This window comes from Corvus hawaiiensis, chromosome 22 (assembly GCF_020740725.1).
Source record: "Corvus hawaiiensis isolate bCorHaw1 chromosome 22, bCorHaw1.pri.cur, whole genome shotgun sequence".
Classification (NCBI taxonomy): Eukaryota; Metazoa; Chordata; class Aves; order Passeriformes; family Corvidae; genus Corvus; species Corvus hawaiiensis.
In genome coordinates, this window is record NC_063234.1 from 4,132,433 (window position 1) to 4,152,920 (window position 20,488).

Below are 20,488 nucleotides of genomic sequence, written 5' to 3' on the forward strand. Positions count from 1 at the left end.
CTGGAAGCTAAGCTGGAAGCTCAGCTCTGCTTGCTTAGAGCTTCTGTTTTAATTCTGTTGGTAATTCTGAATTACAGAGTGATAAAGAGAAGTCTCAGGGGAGTAGTGGCTGTAAAATGGCAGCTGCTCACAGCAAGAATATGGTGGTGAAGGCTGTGGTTCTGCAGTGGGGCTGTTGTTAAGAGTCTTGGCAAAACTTGGCACTGACAAAAAACAAGGAAGAAAGGAGGAGGTGGGCTGGGGAGACCGACCGAGCATCTGGCTCTCAGGGATGCTCTTGTGGGAGTATTCTTGCCATGTCCTAGTCTCTACAGGCTGGCTCCTCACTTCTGACCGTACACCTCACACAGTGACATCAAAAAGGAACTGGAGGAGATTCAGATTTCTGCCCAGTCCCACGGAGAGTGCTGTTACGTTTGCAAAACCTGCAACCCTTGCTTTCCAGGGGTTTCATCTCAGGAGCGTCCTACAGATGCAAAGGGAATGGCAGCTGCTTTTCAGCTGAATATAATTTATTGCACATTTTACATTTAATTTCAGATCGACAGAATGCTGGCCCTAAGTGAAATTGAGCCCTGCACCAGGAACTGGTCACAACTGGAACGTTTTGGTTTTAATAAAAACAAATTAACACCCCTTCATAATATGAACTTGTTTTTTAGAGGGGAGAGCATCTCTTTTGGAAACCTCATTCTCCTCTCAGGTGCAGTGACCTGAGCACAGAGAACCAAAGCTGCCCAGAACAGGGGCCAAGTCCACATCAGGAAAGGAGTTACAGCAGTTGTCAAAAGCAACTCTGCACTGCCAACACATGGGTGTTTTCCCCTCTGCTCTCACCCATGAGCAGCAAGGGCTGGTCTGGACTTAGCCAGAGCAAAACTATGACCAAGCCACGGTGATTCCTTGTTTCTCTGTAAAAGCCTCAGTGATGCTGATGTACCCAGTGTGTAGCAGATTCTACAAGGTGCCGTTTCCAGCTGCTGTGTCACCAGGCCAGGACTGCCCTTCTGCTGGAAATCCCTGGCAGGGCTTCTAGGCAAGATAAAGTCAATGGATTTATGCCGTAACTGCTGCTTTTCAGAAAGGGCAGATGAGTGTTACATTTTCAGCTTTTTATCCATTTGGCCTCCCTCCTCACTTTGGTATGGTTTACTTCATGAACTACATTTATTCTTACTAGAAATAAATTAGATGTGAAGAGATAGTTGCAGCATCTGAATCAAATGAAATTAATTGCTGTCCTTCTCCCTCACTTGCTTTCCTCTTTTTCTGGAAATCCTTGACAATACATGGTTGTGGGTGGCAGAAAAATTAATAAAACTATGATACACTGTGTCCTTGTCTGGAAGAGCAGTGTTGGAAATGAGCAGCTGGATGGACTGGTGCTGAAGAGGTCCATGTTACTACAAAAGGCAAATTCATTCATACTTAAGCACATACTTTTCTTAACAAGTGCATTTCAAACACAGATTTGAGATTGAAACAATCACTGACCTCTCTCCAAAGTATTTGCACAGGGGACTTCCAGGAGGTGGCCAGAGAACTGAAATTCCCCTCATGAGCAGGAGAAGGTGTGTTACCTACCCCAGGAAGTATGTGGAGAAGTGAGAACAGGTCTTCGTCCCTGCTGAGCGCCAGGAGGGAGGTGTGAGTGCACGAACGGGCCGTGGCCAGCTGGGAGCAGGATGCCCGCTCAGCCCCTCGGCAGAAAGCACTGTGCACTCAGAGTCACACTGCTTTATTGGGTACCGAGCCACAACTCAGATATTGCCTGGGAGCCGCCTGGAGCAGCAGGGTCTGTCCTTTTGTCCCTAACAGAACCGGCAGGACACCGCCTGCTATACAGACAGTAAAAATAAAAGTGTCTCTGTTCAAACTCGCAGCGTCCGGGGGAGGTTTTGCAGTTTCCGTTGACCCAGGTACCATGAGAGACACGTGTTCCCCGGATTAGCCATCGGCATCGATCCTGTGAGCTGTGGGGGAGAACAAGGAATGGACACGTGCTGGAGCCCACCATTGTACCACAGACAGGCAGGAACATTTCTGGCCACTAACGAGACACAACTCCAGTATTTGGAGACATTGCCTCCAATGCACTTCTGGAAGCTCTGTCAGTTGGATGTGCTGCTCACACTGGGCAGGGCGCTGGTCTAGGGCAAACAAAGGTCTGTGCCCTTGACAGGGGTGTCAGTAAAAGTTGTCACAAGCAGATACTGGTTTCACAGAGCTATTCCACCAGGGAAAATATTTTGGCAGGTAAGATAAATGGGGACAAGGAAGAAATCTGGCTCAGGCCTCCATACATTAAATTCAGTCCCCAGATCGCCACCCAGTGCTGTGAACTGCACAGAAGGATGCTGGCACCTGTGGGAAGTCTCTGCTTCCAGCCCCAGTTAGAGATACAGACTGGCTGGTACAAACAGCTGCAGAGTTGCTGCTGAGTTCTTTTGGGCCTTACTGCAGAAGCAAGTCATGGTCAGTCCATACCAGTAACCCCAGTTCTGAACCCCAGTTCTGTGTGCTTCACCACAGAGCTGAAGTAGTCCATTACTGGTTCCCCAAGGAAGATGCTGGGCAGCCTGTACTACTTACATTGCTTTGGTATCCTTAGGGCCTCATTGTCAGCTGACATCACTTGGTGCAGAACTCCTCGGAACTGATAAAGCACTTTCAAACTCTTCTCCTCACCCACACAGGGGTCGTAGAAGCCTGGAAGCCCAGCCTTGAACCAGAGAAGGACAGACTGAGCATTAGGGAATAGACTTTCACAGCTCTCCAGCTGGCCAAAAACATTTATTAGTGCCAAGACAAGGTGTCATAAAAAAAAAAAAAAAAAAGGAGTTTTGTTGCCAGCAAGGTGAGACACTGCGGAATCACCTCTGCAAGTTTTCGGTGCATAGAAGTAAACCAGGGGGTTGGGAAGTTCCTGGTGTACAGCCCCAAGGTCTGTAACACCCACTGTCCCACAGTGCAGACACTGGCACTGGAAAAGCCCCGAGAAACAGAAGCTCCTGGAAGTTTGTAATACTTGGTATGTAAATGGCATCTGTGAATTGATCCAGAGCCACTGGAGAGATCCCCTGGCAGGACACCATATGGTTCAACCAAAATTCTGAGCCACACATTTGAGTCCCTGAATCTGGGCTTTGACAGAACAGCTACGTACCTTGGAGGCCTCTGTAAGGATGAGTTTAGAATCCTTCACCAAGCACTGCAGAGGCACAGTCACATCTATAACCTTCACCTTCTCATTCTTCCTGCTGTTGTCGTTAACAAACTTCCCATACCAGGCGTTCACTACAATCAGACCTGCATTTCCCAGGAAATCACAGCTGTGGTGGAAGGCTTCCACTGACAAAAAGACCATCCCAGCATTTTGTGTTGCTTTCAGTGAGACTTAATTCTCCTGGCCTGGACCCATGCTTCCCAACAAAGAACAACATTTTTAGTTGGGTGTTTGTTAGCAACCTTCAGCACTAGAATGGAGTGACAGGACTTCAGTGCCACACTGATGTGACAGTCCACGTGGATTTCAGTTCACTTTGGAACATTCTGTGGAAAATTGCTAGTAACCATCAGAGATCAGATTCCCAGTACAATCCAGGAGCAAACCATGTAAGGGAGCAATCAGTGAAAGCTGAACTTCAGACTACAACTTTTGCACCTATTTATACACACACCTCTCTCTAGTGGAGAGGTGAATCCAGACTGTTGCCTTCAGTCTGTTGATCCACTTCACACCATGTCCCAAGATAATATTCTGTGATCCCTCTTAAGCTCAGGTACCTGGAGCTGAGTCATAGTGGGGCTCCCCCACTACGTGTGCAGCAGCAACTACACTGCACTTCATCAGTAGTGGGAATGAAGAAACAACGTGTTTGCATTGTTTCTTCTTCTCTTCAAATTTATAGAACAAGTAAATGATACAATAATCTTTACCCATTCTGGCTTCCTCTGCTTCAATTATCCTTCGGACTGACTCCTGCATTAACCGGACCTGTCACAACACAAGTGGCAGAGGAGAAATCATGCAGGGTCAGACACCATGGCCAGAAGAGAATGGTCCAGAGTGAAAAGAGTTTTCTTTCACTAAGAGGACCGAGTTACAAGAAAGACTCACTGCAGCTTCAGCCTCCTGCTTCTTCTGTAGGATGTCGCTGGCTGTGCTCTCCCGCTGCTTCTCCAGCTCTCTGGCAGAAGGAAGACAACATCTCATCAGGAACACATGGCTGGGATTCAGGCAGAAACTGGCAGGGTCTGCTTACCCACCCCAATTACAACTGACCCACAACCTCACACAAATGAGCCTGAGTGAGACTTCCTCAGGAAAGTGCAAACTCACCTCTCCTTCTGTGCCCTGAGGTAGGGTTTGATGACCAGTCTGTGCATGGCAAAGTAGATAACGAGAGGTCCCACGGTGGCATAGAACACGGCGCTGGGAAGCAGCTGATCTGTTAGGTGGACAGGGAAGAAGTAGGTCTGGCTGGCCCTATTCAGCCTGCAACAAAGAAGAGCAGAGGGACGGTAAGAGGAAAAGCAGAGCAGGATGTGCTTGATGAAGCACATTTAGCAGCAGTGTGTGCTGCTGAACCAAGGGGAGATGAATGAGGAGCTCGAAAAGGTGAAAGCCCAACAAACTGAAAAAGCCAACGGTAGGAAAGGCAGCTGACACCAGCCAGAGCCAGACTTTGAAGCAGCAGCTTGTGATAGTACCTGACCATTCTAAAGTTCTTTTTTTAATCTTAGGAGAATTTGCTTGGTCATTAATTTCAACAGAAAAAGGGACAAATGCTTCTAGAGAAGGCCTGTGTTCATAACAATGGCATGGGCCTTCAGGGCAGGTGTACATGAATATTTTTCTGATGTTTATAACAATATTTATTTTAGAAAACATGAGTTTCCTTGGGCCTGAGTTCTTTAGGCCCTTCAGCAGTTTCACACCCTGCCTGTATTTGGCCCCAATCCAAGTGCACCACAGCACAGGGACACTTAATGAGCTCTGTCCCTCTGTGAACTGCACCTTATTAATGGTAAAATCATCTGCATTTGGTAATGGTAGTTCCCTAATTCAAGCATACACTTGTGTACAGCATAATACACATGGAATCCAGCTCTACTAATATTTTCAGAAATCTTCCATTCACTTACCAGAATGCTCCAAATCTCACTTTAAGCTGTATTCCAGAATATTCTGATGCCCACACACACACACACACACACACACACTGAGGGGGCTCAGGCTGTGAGTCACACCTGTGGAAGGCACCTGCTGCTTACGGTGGGCTTACAGCTTGCCTTAGAGCTGAGGGCAGCTGCACCCCCTCCAAGTGATGTATCAATACACCTGTATTGCCCTGGGACTGGGACTTTCCCACCTGAATATTGGAAATAGAATCATGGAGGTTATGGTCAGCCTCTGTAATTAAGAGTTGTGATCTTGAACTGACTTGATTTTCAAGGAGACTCCTTGAGGAACACCAACGCTGACAGTGGCTCCTAAAACACTGTGTCTGGAAATCTTCCTCTCTGCTCCATACTCCACTATGGTCCCAAAGAAACCCGCCCTAGAATGACAGAACCAAGAACTGTTAAGACAGGGAAGACACTTGAATTTCTCTTGTAATTCCCAAACAAGTAAAGCATGGAAATGCATCTGACTGCAGCAGATGTTGGCCTCTGGAAGATTCACTGTGTATCTCCAAGGTGAGATTAGCCCTTCCAGCTTGCCAAGTAGTAAACAAGAACTTCTGGCTTTCTTGTTGGGGATGATACAGAGATATCATACACAAGTATTTTAAGTTCCACTTAACTCCAGAGGCACAAAGGGCCAAGCCTCCAAGACATTCACTTCAGCCTTTTAAAGGGTGAAAAGCAGATTCCCAAAAGCCACAGAAGCATTTGGTTTGTGTGGAACCTGGAGGCCTACAGCAGCAGGAGAGGTCAGAGTCCTCAGGCTGCGAGCAACATGAATTCCCTCTTGAGCACTTACTTGAGAGAACCTTTCACTCGTGTTTGATCCTCATCCTGAAACTTATGCTGGTAACTGACCATCATGAAAGAATGGGGGATTCCCAGCTGAAACACAAGAGGGACAAATGTATGAAAATTGGCCACTGCTGAACTTTCCCCACAATTTCCTTTCTCACCCTTGAAGTAGCACAGAACACAGAGCAGTGCTTGCCACTTACAACCTCTGCTGTCCGTGTTGTCCTGACCTTACTCTAAGCTGACCCATGTCAGCTATGACAATGCCAAGAGCTGTGCTCTGCCAAACAGCTGGTTACCTACATTAGGTCTAACGTGGGATATACCAGCTGCTCCTTTAACCTCTAATCCCAAAGCAAAATACTGGTGGGACAGGAAGGTGAGGCCCCTGTCTCCCACAGGGCAGGATCACCGTCCCACCTGTGGCTCTCACCTGCATTGCCACAGTGAAGTGGCTGGTTTTGGTGTCCCGGACAATACTGGTGTTCATGGCTGACTGGATGCCCCACCGCCACTGCAAGTAGCCCATCGTGTTCTTGTCCAGGTTGCGGGCCAGAACTGTGGTGAGGCCGGGGCGGACTCCGCGGGATGAGAACTGCAGGGCACAGTTTGTGGTGATGAAACTAGACAAATGAGGAAAAACTTGTCAGTGAAAAAAAACACAGGCTCCCAGGTGGCCTCAAATTCCTTCTTGCCCAGGAACTTTGCTGCATGCCCAGAGACTGTCCTGCAAACAGCATGGTGCTTGAGGCTTTCAGGGAAAAATCAAAATTAACTTAGACTGCCCTGACCACAGTGGCGCTCAGGAGAGCAGGCTGTGCCCTGGTTTATTGTCTGCACACAGCGCTGCCCAGGCAGCCGTTTGCATCCAGCCTTCCCCTTCCTGCCCTGTGCAGGTAACATCCTGGTCTCTGAAGAAGAACACACTGGGCTATTGGCACAGAGCAACCCTGCTATTTAATAATCCTTGGGCATCAGCTCTAAAAGCCAGCGCTAAAGCACTCTTCGGGGAACAAGAACCCTGTACAAGCTCTAAGGAATGGTATATTTACTGAATTCAAAAATATAAACAGAGGGAACCTACATGAGCTCCTGTGATGCTCTGACATGTGGCTCCAATCACAGCCCTTACCTTGTATTCTCCTTTGCAACCTGAGACCTCTATTCATTTGTAAACAGACATGACACTAGTTGCAAATTTGGCATTATTTCTCTAAAATATGACACATCATCTCCTGTTTTCTGTCAGAAACTCCCTCTCACACATGGAAGCATCAAAAGAGCTCCCCATTTTTTGTTCTGCTCCCAGCGCAAACAGCTGTTGCTCTGATTGGAAATCCTGCCTCAAGTACCACGATTAATGAGAAGATCAAGTACAAATCTTAGGATGTGGAACACAGACCTTCCTTAAACTGGAAATATGGAAAGGGAGAGCACCAACACCCAGAAATAATGCAAGTATTTTGACAATACAAGTATGACCTTAAGTCTAAAGCGAAAATACCTTATTTTGTAGGACAGAAAACAAATCCAAAATTAATGTGGAAGAGAATTCAAGTCATTTAGTTCCTTATTGTGGAATATTAACCACTAGGCCATTTCTCTAATATTTACCATCTTGGTGTAAGATTACGAAATATCTTCAGCCCAAAGAGAGGTCCGTGAAGGTCTCCAGCTCCAAACTCCAACTGTTGGAATGCACAATGCCAGAGTGTTAGAAGAAAACATCCTTTACAACTGTGACAAAGTATGTCACAAGCATCATTTTCATCACAGCTGTTTTACACGCCTGGTAACATGGCAACATTTACCACCTCTTTCAGCACCCTCCCTTTTCTGCAGCTTTGCATTCAGAAGAAAAGGTGTCTCGCTGAGTTGGAGCTCATGGGTAAAACAAAGCCACTTTTGTAAGCTACAGGTGACTGCTGTTGGCACCTGCTTTGGTCACTCCGGGAAACGTGGAGAAAACTCCTCCCTCACAAAATCCTGACACAAATCAAAAGCCTCCAGTCTGTGAATCTCAAATGAGAAGAAGACTCCTCCTGAGCTGAGGAAGCAGGCTAGCAGGAGCTGGTGTGCAAGAAGGAAGGCGCAGACAGCTTCCAGCTATACCAGTGACACCACAAGCATCTCAAACACAGCCCAGCTTTCAGGTGCAACATGGGACCTTCCAGCTGCTCAGACCATATCTGCTGGGGGGGTCAAATTATTTTCCCCATAACTTCCTACCATGCAAGCAAAGCAGTTTTGGAAGCAAAGGCCAACTACTGCACTGCCCTAAAGTGCCTGCTCACAGCACTGTGCCTTCAGATGGAGAAATTAGAAAGACTAGAGACATCAGGTAACAATTCTGTCTGCACAAGTGAAGTCCAAATTGCATGGCCAAATGGAGGGGGGAGAAAAATAAGAAAAAACAAGGTTTGGTCTTCCCTTTGTCTCATATTCCTTTAAGAATTCCTTTTTCTACACTTTATAGAACATGAGAGATGAACCACAGCTAAAGTCTCCCCCTGCCCCCCCCAAATAGAACACTGGGTAATAGATTGAATATAACGTTGTATAACAGGTGTACTCTTACCTCTCCCCATCCCTTGGCAGATGTCACTCGTCTCAGTGCAAGATTAATTGATCCCCCTCCATTCCCATTCTGGGTGGAAAGGTTACCAGACAGTATTGCTGTATCTGTGGAAGTCAGGGGTGCCTGAAAAATGAATATATTGTTACTAGTAACTCTGATCCCAATTCACGCATTTAGTGCATGTTCTGCAAAGACATAATCACCACTGAAAAGTGTAAATGGTTTTGTAGTCAAACATCAAGCATGGCAAAAAGTCAGATAATTCTTACCGTACCAGACACTTGTGACACCTGTAATGTACCACCTTGAAGTCCTGACCTTGAGCTGTAAACCCTTCTCATCTCTCTAGCAGACTAAATTCTCTGAAACAGGAAATGCTTCCCATTCTTTTCCTTATGCACATCCTCAAGACTGGGTGCCATTTGCTTTCATCCACTGAACACACCCCTTTCAGTGAGAACTGGGCACTGAGCATCCCCATTGGCAGGAGGGCAGGACCACTGCAGCCCACAGACCAGTCACCCGAACACTACAGAGCCAACCCAGCACTTGGCTGGCTCCAAGCTGCCTCCTCCCACCCGTGCTGGCCACCACGTCCCCCCCAAATCCTGTTGAGAACCCCTGAGCAGCATGTTCTGTGTTCCGTGGTGCCTCATTCGCTCACGCCCTGCTCACACGGCATCATCTGCCCTCCTCACCTCGATGGACTGGGATATGTGCATTTTGTTTATCTCAATCTGGGGAAAGTTGCTCCCAGGCACATCTTCATACTCCTCGTCGTAACGATCAAACAGGTCAGTGGCATCTATTCCCACACTAATTGTTCCCTGAGGGATGACAAGTGAAACAGGCATTTAGCATTAGCAAACATCTGGCGTACACAGGATGAGTGGCTGAACCATTCCTGGCATGATTACATTTTTGTGCAGTTTTCCATTGTCCTGCAATTACTTTTACCACTCTAAAATGCATTTCCTAATGCACAAGGCAAAAGTGAATGATGAAAATATTTCAAAACAGCAATATAAATCATCAAACAGACTGGAGAAAAGGCAGTTTTTCAGCACAAACTCCACTTGCAATCCCGGGAGGTCATTTTTCTGTTGTGACACATTACAGAAGCAGGTAGAACACCTTTACACAGCAGGTTTCTTCTTTCCCCACAACTGACTGTGCCCTGTCAGTATTTGAAAGTTGAAATAATATATTCTAGAAATTGATTTTCTTCAATGGAACTTAGTCAGAAAACCTCTACAGACTTCTTCTTACAAGTTACCTAAACCAACTTAGGACTGAACTGTATCATTCACTTGCAATTGACCTTGTTAGTCAAATATTTTGATTTCTTTTTCTAGTTTATGTTTAGTGATCAGAAGGAAAGCTTGACAAAGACATACTTTTAGCAAGTGGTAAACATTTCCTTTCTCAGACCATAGAAAAACTTATTCCTATGGAAAACTAGGCCACAGCTCAATAGTCTGGCTACCTGCTGCTGTGCTCCCTCAGACTAACTGCAGGAGTGTGTTTCTTTGAAAAGAGCACAATTAGATCCTTGTCTGGGTCATATAACTTCAAGATGCTTTGGAAACCTTCCCTGTGGACCCATTTGACAGCATCCCAGCTCCTATAAAACGTACGGATTGCAATAAAAAACCCCCCTCTGTGTGCAAGCACAGACTGAACTCTGAGCAGTTTGTGTATGGAAACTATATAGCTGGGTAGGTACAAACCCCACTCACACTGAGGCCAAGCACAGATGGAATAAATCCTTATTTCAGTCTGAAAGAGCGTTTTTCCTTGATCGTTCCTCTCTAATCAAATGCTGGACCATAAATAAAGGAAGAATTGCAGAGTCTGGCAGGACTTGAACCTACTCTCTGCCTGGGCTCCCAGGCTATCTATTTGCTGCAGAGATTCCTAACCTCTTCTCAGTGTTTATCTTCTGATTACTTATGAAGCAAAAATTGGATAAATATTTTAAAACTGAAAGGTGTGGTTATTTCCAGTAGAACCCTGGAACAGGGGCTGTGGCCCAGCTGTTTACTAACCACCCTTGGCAGATGGTGAATTTCAGAGCAATTGCACTCATTGTTCTGAGTGGTGACACCAACAACCAGCTCCTGCCCTTTCAGGAACTATCTGCAAAGTCACCTTCAAGGGACTCCAGACTCTACAGCTTCTCCAGTTTCAGCCCTCTCCTATGCCATGCTGTTCCTTGAGACGAGGCCAAAAGAAGAGGGAAGCAATGGAAAACCTCTAACCACCCTGGAAGGGTGCAGTCCTGTACTAGCAAAGACCCACTGGAGACCATCTTGCTGTACTTGGCTTACTGGTGCCACAATGCTGCACCCTTTGGAAAGATGCACCAAGATGCACACACATTCCTGAAATTCACTGCACCTCGTATCTCTAAAACACGCTCAAAATATTACGATTTTCTTTTTCACACATATGAATTGTACAGCAAATATCCCTCCCAAGGAAAAAGGAAACCACCTGAACCTCTCCATGAAAATCCACAAGATCTGTTCAGAGAGAAGGAGCATCTTGCCGTTCCCTCCCCGGCTCCCCAGCAGACCTCCTACTCCTCTGCCTTTCCCTCAGGTGAGAGGTGGACCCTGGGCAGACCCTCCACCTCCTGCCAAGCAGGTGAAGTCACCCTCGGAGGTCTGTGGATCCTGGCAAGGAAACTGGTTCAGGCGCAAGCACAGGAAAAGCAGCAGATGGTAAAGTTAAAAATATTCCCAGAGAACGAGAGCACCCCTATGCCACCGGATAATGGAGGGGACTGCTGCTGCTCCCAGCTCCCATCAGCCACCTGCTCCGACCATGGGAAAGGAAGAGCACAGGAGAGAGCTGTAATGCCTGCTCAAAGTCAGCGGTGCCTGCACTGTGCTGCAGAGCAGCAGCTCGGCAGGGCAGGAAGCAGGAGTGGCACTACAGACTCGTCGGAGCTGGGATCAGCTTTTAAAGTCACCTTTATTTGCCACCCTGCCAATAGGAAACAGGCTTCACTGATGGAATTCGCAGATGTGCCAGAGGATATATACTTCCTCCTTACTTTTTTCTTAGCGATTTACCTTCAACCAATCTGGAAGTTGTGCCATGCTTTGCCTTGAGGGACCTGCATTCCTTAGATATTGGCCTTCCACAGCAGGAAAATAACTGGATTTAATTTCTCCTAACAGGAAGTTGTTCTTCTTAAACCTAGTAACGAACTTTTCAACCCTTCTGCACGTCTTTGAAAGGAAAAACAAAGCTCTAAAAGCAAATAGGAGACTCAATTTCAACCCTCCAAATTGCCTACATCTGGTTATTGCTCAACATTTCTGGTTAAAATGCTTTATTTTTGTGGAACTGTTTTATAGAACCAACAAAATGTTGGAAATTTTAAAATAACTTGCGCTCGTGTATGAAATGATCACAGCTGCGCTCCCCAATTCCACGGGAACACTGCCTGGAGAGGCATTTCCATCGGCTGCCAGCCGGCAATTGCTGTAAACACCCAGATGGCTAATTTTATCCCAGGACACAGGCTGAGGCTCACAGTGCAGCTCGCAGCCACGGCGAGGCGCCCAGGGAAAATGTCACATTCCTGAAGCAGGGAGCAGCAGAGTGGGAGATAACCGTGCCCCTCTCCGAGAGCATCTCTCTGACTCCACTCACCCACACCTCCAGCAGGGATAGTTTGCCTGGCTCGTGGCACCCAGAAATCCCTTCCTGCCTGGAATAAAGCTGTCAATAGATACTCACACAACACTTTATGCTTGTTTAGCCTTCCAGTACAAACCAGTTCTTAGTGTCTATGCCCTACCCACAGCCTGGGGATCTGTACAGTCCACTTGCTTTGCTAAGAGCAGTGCAAATCCAAAGGCAGTGCCAAGGTAAATGCCTCAAAATATTACAGCTCTGCTTAGATGGATGCTTTCCTTAGGATCCAGTCCTAAGCACCACTGCAATCCCACATCTGTCCACTCAGAGGACACTGTGATTTTACACTAACATATGAATTCATTCAGTTAATTGATGCAGCTCTTGGTAACGTTAGTCGCTGCATAAGAACCATGATTTTTGTAATTCAACAAGCTTTGAAACTTCAGTCAGGGACCATCCTGACAAAGCCCAGGTTTGCCTCACACACTCATTAAGCCAAGAGCCAGCAAAGCCACCATGAATCTGAGCTATGGATACGCTGGCCAATCGCCACGTCCATCTTTCCCTGCCATCCCAATGGTATTCCTGAGCACCTCTGACCAGCCAAGGTTAGCTGTGAGGTGAGTCACTCGGGGTCAGAGTCTGCTGCTCAAACAGACCAAGATGGGAACAGCAGCTGGGATGATTCTCATCCTGAGGGCATGATCACGCTTTCCAAAAACAGGCACTAACCGTGACACTGGCAGGACCCCAATCCTGTTCAGGTTGACTTTGCTCACAGTGCTGCTGCCCAGCTGGCTCAGGGCTGCCTCAGATTTGTTGCTGGTTTCATTTGAATAGCTCCCTGCATTGTTGTGACACTGCAGCAGTGCCAAAGGGAAAAACTGTCAGGTAACTGCAGTGAGTTACATTTTATTTAGAAAACTTGGAAAGAAATCATAAATATTTCAGTGTTAGGTCTATTTTCTGAAAATTGCTGAAAAAGGTATTATGTCCCAACATGTTTCTCTAAGAAAAGAAGAACATTCAGTAGGGGATTGTTCAAAGAGTGAGCTGTTCTCCCTATATTATGCAGAGAAACTGCAAAGACAGAAAGTCATGCAGCAAGTATAGACACATGAGGGGCTCTTCCCTACAGGCCCTCACCTAGGCTCCGCACACCCTGCACACTGGTGATAATTACAGATCCACTCTTGAGACCAGGATTAAGTCTTTGCTTACCTTTGGATTAGTTCGCTGCTGCAGTCTCCTCTCTTCCCTCTCTCTCTGCAAACGCTCAAATTCTTCCCTGATTTCAGCTGCAGTTCTCTTTCGTTCCACAACCTGCTCAAAAAGAAATGAAAACCAAACGATTACCAGGCAGAGGCTGCTCAGGGCATTGTGGTGCTGGAGGGTCAGAGGCCCATGGATGCAGGATGCACTACCACGCTGCCCTGGCTGCTGAAACCACCCTGCACAAATTTCAATAGGCAGAGTTTGGAACAAAGCACCCGGGCCAGATTAAAGGGCAGGCATGAGAGAAAACCCCATGCCTTGTGAGAAGGGAAAATGGTTTTGTTATTTCTATTCCCTTGACAAAACCAGGGCAAAGATCTTTCCAAGCAAAACTACAAGACACTGCAGTGCAGCTGTTACCCTCAGCGATCCATTAACTGCTCTACCAAGTGTGGACACAAAAATGAAAATGACTGAAAGTCTCCAGCCTGAAGTAAACTGATTCAATGAGAGTTGTGTGATTGTAGGCTATGCTGGTTCACAGCTGCTTACCTGACAAGGCTCAGGGAATTTTTTACACAGGCCCAGTTTTGGAATGGATAGAAGGAGTATTTGATTTGGCTTTTCAAAATAAGATCAAGTCTGCCAAAAGCAGTTCAAAAACATCTGTTACATCCTGGATCTGCTCCACATTTCTAGCAACTGACTCCAAGTTTGACCTTGGTGCTGACCTGACCCAACACCATAGGATTCTGCTTCAAGCAGCACAATGCAATCAACTAGGGCTGGCAGAGGCCAGCAAGGGACTCAAGAGCTGGACAGACATGAATGGAGAAGTTCTGTTCCAAAGCCCATAAAACCCAACGAAAACTAAACCAAACCAAAACCACAAAAAACCCCACCCCAACAAGCCCAGGAAGAAAAAGTAATTTCAAACTCAGAAACTAGTTGATGCTGAAAAAAACAAGTTTCAGATGAAAAAGATGGGATTAGATGGACAATAATGACACATTTGTCTCAGATAAAGATGTTGCCTGTCATGGTAATATCCTACCAGGGAACTCTGAATGTCAGGTTTATTGTTCTCTTGTCAAGTGCAAAACCAAAAGGTTCTTTGAAAATCCATCATGGTGTTTCAGCAGGGACAGAGAGAGACAGAAATAACTAACCAAGGATGCCTTCAAACCAACAGGCATTTATTACCAGCCAGGTGTCAGTGTAGCTGATAGAACAACAATGGCAGATAAAGGTGGGCTTAGTCAAAGCCACTGGCCATAACGTGCTCAATTTCTCTCACCTCCCAGCCTTCCATCTCCAGTCCTCTCCTCCCATATATGTCATAGATGGCTCTGGTCTGTGGATCACTAAGCACTGTAAATTGAAACCAAAAGAGAGGAGAGAACTCAGTTTTTGGTCTTCTCCTCTGATTTTGGACCAAAACACTCATGATATTTGGAATTCAAGCACAGATCCTGGAAACATCTTGTTCTACAGTTGCACATTAACCCCTTTGAGGCTTCCACATGCTTTACTGAGAGGACATACTGACTTTTCCCCCCAACAAATCCAATTTTTTTCTTCTTCTTTTTCTGAAACAAGAAAGTGGAAAGAACACAAGAGACAGGCAGCCTAAGTGAATGTGTAGGGGGGTTTCTAACACCGCTTTCTTTGACTGAAGGTGACGCAAGCCCTCTAACAACCATGCAGATTATGAGTAATTTGGCCAGAGCAGTCCCTGGGCCCTACCTGGAAATGGCACCCACCTCTGTCTGGCTTTCAAAGCTCTATGGTGCTTCCTTTGATCTTCCTCACCATCCATGTCCACTGATCCTTTCCCACCTAGTTCCCCACGCGTGGTACATGCCAAGCACCAACAGAGCAATTTCCACGAGGCAGTTCACACCTTGCCAAACATTAACTAAGAGATAATGGCAAAGGTGTGTGTAGAATCTGAACCTCCCAAAACCTCACCCAATGCAATGGACAACACAAAACACAACAGGAGACTGCAGAACAGTTACTTTAGAAAAAGGGTGGGCACAGAATTAGGAAGAATCTTTAAAGGGTAAGGCATATTTAAATGCATAAGTTCCTATAACACACCTTTCTGTAAGAAAAAAATAAATCAAAAAATCACTATTTCCTCTTCCAGGGTTTCAAGACCAGGTTTATCATTATCATGTATTTCTTGTGGCTGTGGGGAAACTGACGTGTCCCCAGGGAGCTAGGGGAGTACAGTAAGGCAAAAAGAGGCTTATACTGGTAATTAAGTTTTGGTCTGAACTAGTGGAATATTATTGGACTTGCTAAATGTCACAGGCAGACACTGCTTTTTATGAATTCTGATAAAATGAATCTTTTGTCATGTGGTATTAAGAGATGGAAGAGGAGAAACAGAAAATAGGCAGGAGGTAGAATGGCTCATTTCCAAGATGTCAAAATTTTTGCTTGTAACATACTACACTCACATTTGGTAGTAAACCCAATTTCCATGTTCATTGCAAGGCAGAGCCAAGAGGAGCCAGAAAATTCAAAGGGAAGCTGCTGCCTCTAATGTAAGGCCACTCACCACACTAAAATGAAATTACTGAAGCACTGTGAGTTTTTGTTCCCCACATCATCAAGGTCAGACCTTCCCTGCTCTCCCAGCAAAAGCTTCCACATGTCCTAACACCTAACCTAGGGACAACAGGAAAGACTCCACACATGCTCAAGTCCAACTGGAAGGAACAAATGCTTATCAGTCAAATCTAGGGGAGTAAAAAATATTCACTCATATTTGATGTTGAATGGGGGAATATTTATTCATAATTTTGCTTTAGTTTGTCTTTAGGCTCCAGGACTGGGTGCACCAGGTTTGTAACATGGATGACTCCTATCAGCTTCTAATCCACCTGCACTCCAGGTGCAACTTGCACACCAGGATTTAAGTAAATTTCAGTTTAATTCAGTGTATTTGAAAAGGGCTTTGGCACAAGAATAAACTCTAACTGCTATGAATCAGTTGTCCTTTCAGTCTGAGCATACAGAAGAACTTGCTGGAAATGGAGACCACAGTGAACAGAACCCAGGGATGCAGCAGTTCATCAGTACAATATGAAACTGCCTCTCTGTTTGAAGCTTTTCAGTCTTTATTCTCCTATGGAAGAGGTCTTCAGAAGTAAAGGAAGTGATAAGAAGATCATTTACAACATGCAGGAGGTAAGACGGACACTCCACATCTCATTCCCTGCAGTATTTATATGGCATTTCTCCTCTGACTTATGGGACAGAAGCAGGAAACAGCATTGATAAGTACCAGAAAATTTAATTATTACTCTGTAATAATAAATAGCTTCAAAAAGCATGAAGACACAGCTCTCCCAGAAACCCCCTGCAAAGTTCAGCCTCCCCCTGACCTTCATACGCTTGGTGGACAAGGTTGAAGAGCCGCTCAGCCTGGGTTTTGAGTTCGGGGTCGCGGTGCTTGTCGGGGTGGTACAGCATGCATAGCCGGCGGTACGCAGCCTTCAGCTCCTCCTGGGAGGCCTGTAAAAACCACCAAAAATGAACTCAAGGACAGCCAATGCCCCTTCCAAAAGGCCACTCTCAAGATCAGCCCTGAAAGGAAAGTCTGTCAGCTGTTTTGGCCCAAAATCAAGAATGGACTATTGCTTCATTACATAAGTTAATAAAATATTCAGTAAACACACCAGGATTGTCCACACTATCTGTAGTGCAACAAGGGACCTCAACAGCTCATCAGTGTATACCCAGGTATGAAAAACTGTGTAAAAACCCCACCACCCAAGCAACCCATGGTCAGATGTTAGTTGTATTATGCAACTACTATCCCCTCCAAATCAGAAGAGCAAGAAAAAGCAGAGTTGCATCAGATAAAAATACATAAATCCAGAGATGTACAACAAATTCTACACATATTTCAATCTTAACCCTCAAGGAGACGCCTTAGCTATTCAAAAGCACTGACTTTCCACAGCTGTAAAGGTAAGAAATGTAAACCCACGGTTCTACACTCATCCCAGCACCTGCCTTGTGCTCCCCAGTACCCCTTTCTGCTCCCCAGGAGGGTCTGTATTGTGCTGCAAGGGAGGAAGCTGCATCATCTGCCCACAAAGCCACAGACAGATAACCATGAGAACAGAGTGCCACCAAATGCATCAAGAACGAACCCGCCTTGTCCTTTACTGCAACCACTCTGGGACCTCAGATGGCACCTGGCCTCGTTCCAAGGACACGGATGGCTCTCTCAGAATCAATACAGAAAAACCCCTGGTCCTTCCATTATCATCTCCCAGCAATGTTATTTTTGGACTCTTACCAGAGTCCTGGTAATCTCCCCTCTCTCACCTCACCCTGCTACATCCCTTGCATTGCAGGTCCTGCCCATTCCTTGGCGATTGCTTAACACCTACTTTTTAGAAGTACAGTTGCTAAAATCAACCAGAGCTTCCCCCAGGCAGAGCTTGAAAGAGCCCAACCATCCAGTTCCCAAACTGTCTGGGCAGGAACCAGTTCCTGGGTACAGGAAGCCATTCCTGGAAGAACACCCAGAGTAAAAGAACCAAAACCTGATGGTCCAGGCTGTCCCCAGGGGCTGCCACAGTCAGGACCCAGTGCAGTCAGTGACGGGGGCACTCAGACAGGAGTGGATTTACAGACACAAATTCCATTTACTCTTGACACCCTTCAGGAAGCAAAGCTGCCACAGGTTCCTAGCTTTCACTGGGGAAATAAAGGTCCTAAAAGGTAATTTCTTAAAGTAGTATCTTTTTTACCACTTGTGGCAAGGAGGGTTTCCATCACAGAAACACACTCACTTCTGTCTCAATGCCAGGAATCCGTTTGGATTTGAGGACAGATCAGAATGTTTTTTCTGCATGTTTGTACTGTTTCATGTTAATGTTTTGAAATGATACAGCAAAAGGGGAGCTGCCAAATTTGCTGGTCCCAAGACATTAAGGACAGCTACAATTAGCTTTTTTCTTTCTACTACCTTGTGCTTTCTTTGATATCAAATTTAAACTTGACTGGGAAGAGAGGGGAACATACAGGCCCAAAATAGCATTTTAAAATCAAATTAATGATAAATGGTTTAATGTGCTATTGATTATGTAATAGAAATGAGCAGGTTCGTTTTTCATAAATGCCATGTTCAATAAAATGTTAGATTGGGCATTTCATCATCACTGAGTAGTTTGGGTCATTGGTTCAATATTCCATGAGCAACAGTCTCTTTGAAACCGCTAAAGAAACCCTGACATCATTTTTAGACTGCCAGGAAATGCAGTCACAAATAATTGTATGTAAGTTACATTTTTATTATCAAAACCCTACTCAATATTAAAAGGCCTCCCATCTCCCTACTTGAGGTTTAAATGGCCTCATTTAAGGTCTCAAACACAGCACCACCTTTTTAGCAGACTAACATCTCTAAAAGATGAACCATTCACACACACAGAGAGCAATTCCTGCTCACAGGATCCTGCCTCCATGAGGTCACTACAGTTCCAAGCTCAGCTGTCACATCACCCTGTGCTCAGTACCCAGACATGCTGTTCACCGCATCCACTACAGGACAGTATTGCTGAAGATAATTAGCAAGGGGCAATTAACAAAGCACACACTCCTCTCTGTTGGAATTACTCCCTTGCAGACCCCTTTAACTCAGTTTCCAGCTCCCCACTGCACAAAACCCGAATGTCCTGCTCTGGAAGCCTGGCTAAGTTAACCATTAAACTTTCCCCAGCAGTCACAACCCTTGCGCGGTTCCCACCTCACCGTTTTAACCTCTGCACGCTGCTGACGTTTTGGAGGGGAATTACGAAAGCTCCCAAGGAATGTACAAGCATGGCCCCGTCGGCTTTGAACCAGATGTGGGCTCGAGTCACACAGAATTTTTTTTAAAAGTAGCTCAGCATCAGGGAGTTCTGCAAACAGCGTGGCCATCACATGCTGTTCCTTCAGGAATGCAGCAGATTCCCACATATGAGACACAGGAGACTGGCCCCGTAGCTCAGGGACTGACAGCAGTCCCAAAGGGAACTCTTCCAAGCTATCAGACTGAATCGCTTCCAAATCTGGATCTCCCATTGCACGCAGTGGTGGTTCAGCACGAGCCTCGTCCAACTACAGCGGCCACACCCAGGCTGGCGGGCCTGATGAGCTGTCTATACATATATACACACATGCACATATATATAATAGATCGATATTGCTGCTGCACTTGCTGAAACAAACTACAGCACAGTTCCTACATCCAGATCTTTGGGGATCTGCCTAATAATTACTATAAAAAAAGCAGTTGCCTCCCATTAAGTTCCAAACTGTGCCGGTGTAACAAACCTGCACCAATTAATAGCCATCTATTCTTAAAAGTGAAATCAAGGACTCTCGACCCTCCTTTCTTTGGCAGGAAAGATGTTTTGCAAAACAGTAGGTGTTTCCAAATTGGAAACGTTCGGGAAGTCTCCACAGCCGTGCCCGAGCCCGCGACCGAGGGGACGCGGGTGTGCCCCGCGTGCGCGGAGTTGCATCAGGAGCGCCTCGGGAGAGCCCAAACCGCCACAATTCTGAACAAACCACGCATTTCTCGGTCCCAGCCGCCGCTCACCCGGCGCACTCAACCGGGAGCCCCGCGGCCTGGCCCGAGCTCTCCCGCCCCGCCGTCGGCGGCAGCAGCAGCAGCCCGGCCCGGGCGGAGGACACGCCGCAGGGGCGCCGCTCCCGCCGCGGCGAGCACGAGGGTCTCGTCCCGCCCCGCCCCGCGCGGCCCCAGCCCCGCGCGGCCCCGCGGCCGCACCTCGCGGCGCACGTTCAGCAGCCCGTAGTAGTCCTCGTTGTCCGGCGCCTCCTCGCCCAAGGCCGCCGCCATCGTCCCGACCTCTCACCCCGCGCCGCGCGCTGCGGCGCCACCTGCCGGCCCGGCGGTCCGGCCGCCCCCCCGGCGCACGCGCGCGGGCGCCGCCCCCCCGCGCTCTCGCGGCCCGGGCGCGTGCGTGTGCGCGTGCGTGTGCGCGTGCGTGTGCGCGTGCGTGTGCGCGGCGCGCGAGCCGG

General features: G+C 46.8%; 1 protein-coding gene across 2 annotated transcripts; it reads right to left on the reverse strand.

Annotated features, from left to right (window-relative positions):
* Nucleotides 1-1,722: 1,722 nt before the first annotated feature.
* DNAJC11 (DnaJ heat shock protein family (Hsp40) member C11) lies at nucleotides 1,723-20,344 on the reverse strand. Of its 2 annotated transcripts, XM_048326093.1 has the most exons (16): nucleotides 20,235-20,344; nucleotides 16,831-16,960; nucleotides 14,730-14,803; nucleotides 13,439-13,540; nucleotides 9,262-9,390; nucleotides 8,564-8,686; nucleotides 7,600-7,673; nucleotides 6,419-6,608; nucleotides 5,990-6,075; nucleotides 5,448-5,564; nucleotides 4,343-4,498; nucleotides 4,121-4,190; nucleotides 3,940-3,997; nucleotides 3,167-3,309; nucleotides 2,593-2,722; nucleotides 1,723-1,973 (listed from the first exon to the last, which is right to left on the reverse strand). In XM_048326093.1, the coding sequence occupies exons 1-16, from the start codon at nucleotides 20,304-20,306 to the stop codon at nucleotides 1,948-1,950; spliced, it is 1,680 nt and encodes a 559-aa protein (XP_048182050.1). In that variant the 5' UTR covers nucleotides 20,307-20,344; the 3' UTR covers nucleotides 1,723-1,947. The 2 variants fall into 2 exon arrangements, with proteins under 2 accessions (XP_048182050.1, XP_048182052.1); XM_048326095.1 differs by lacking the exons at nucleotides 14,730-14,803; nucleotides 20,235-20,344 and having other exon boundaries at nucleotides 16,831-16,923.
* Between the last annotated feature and the right edge of the window lie 144 nt (nucleotides 20,345-20,488).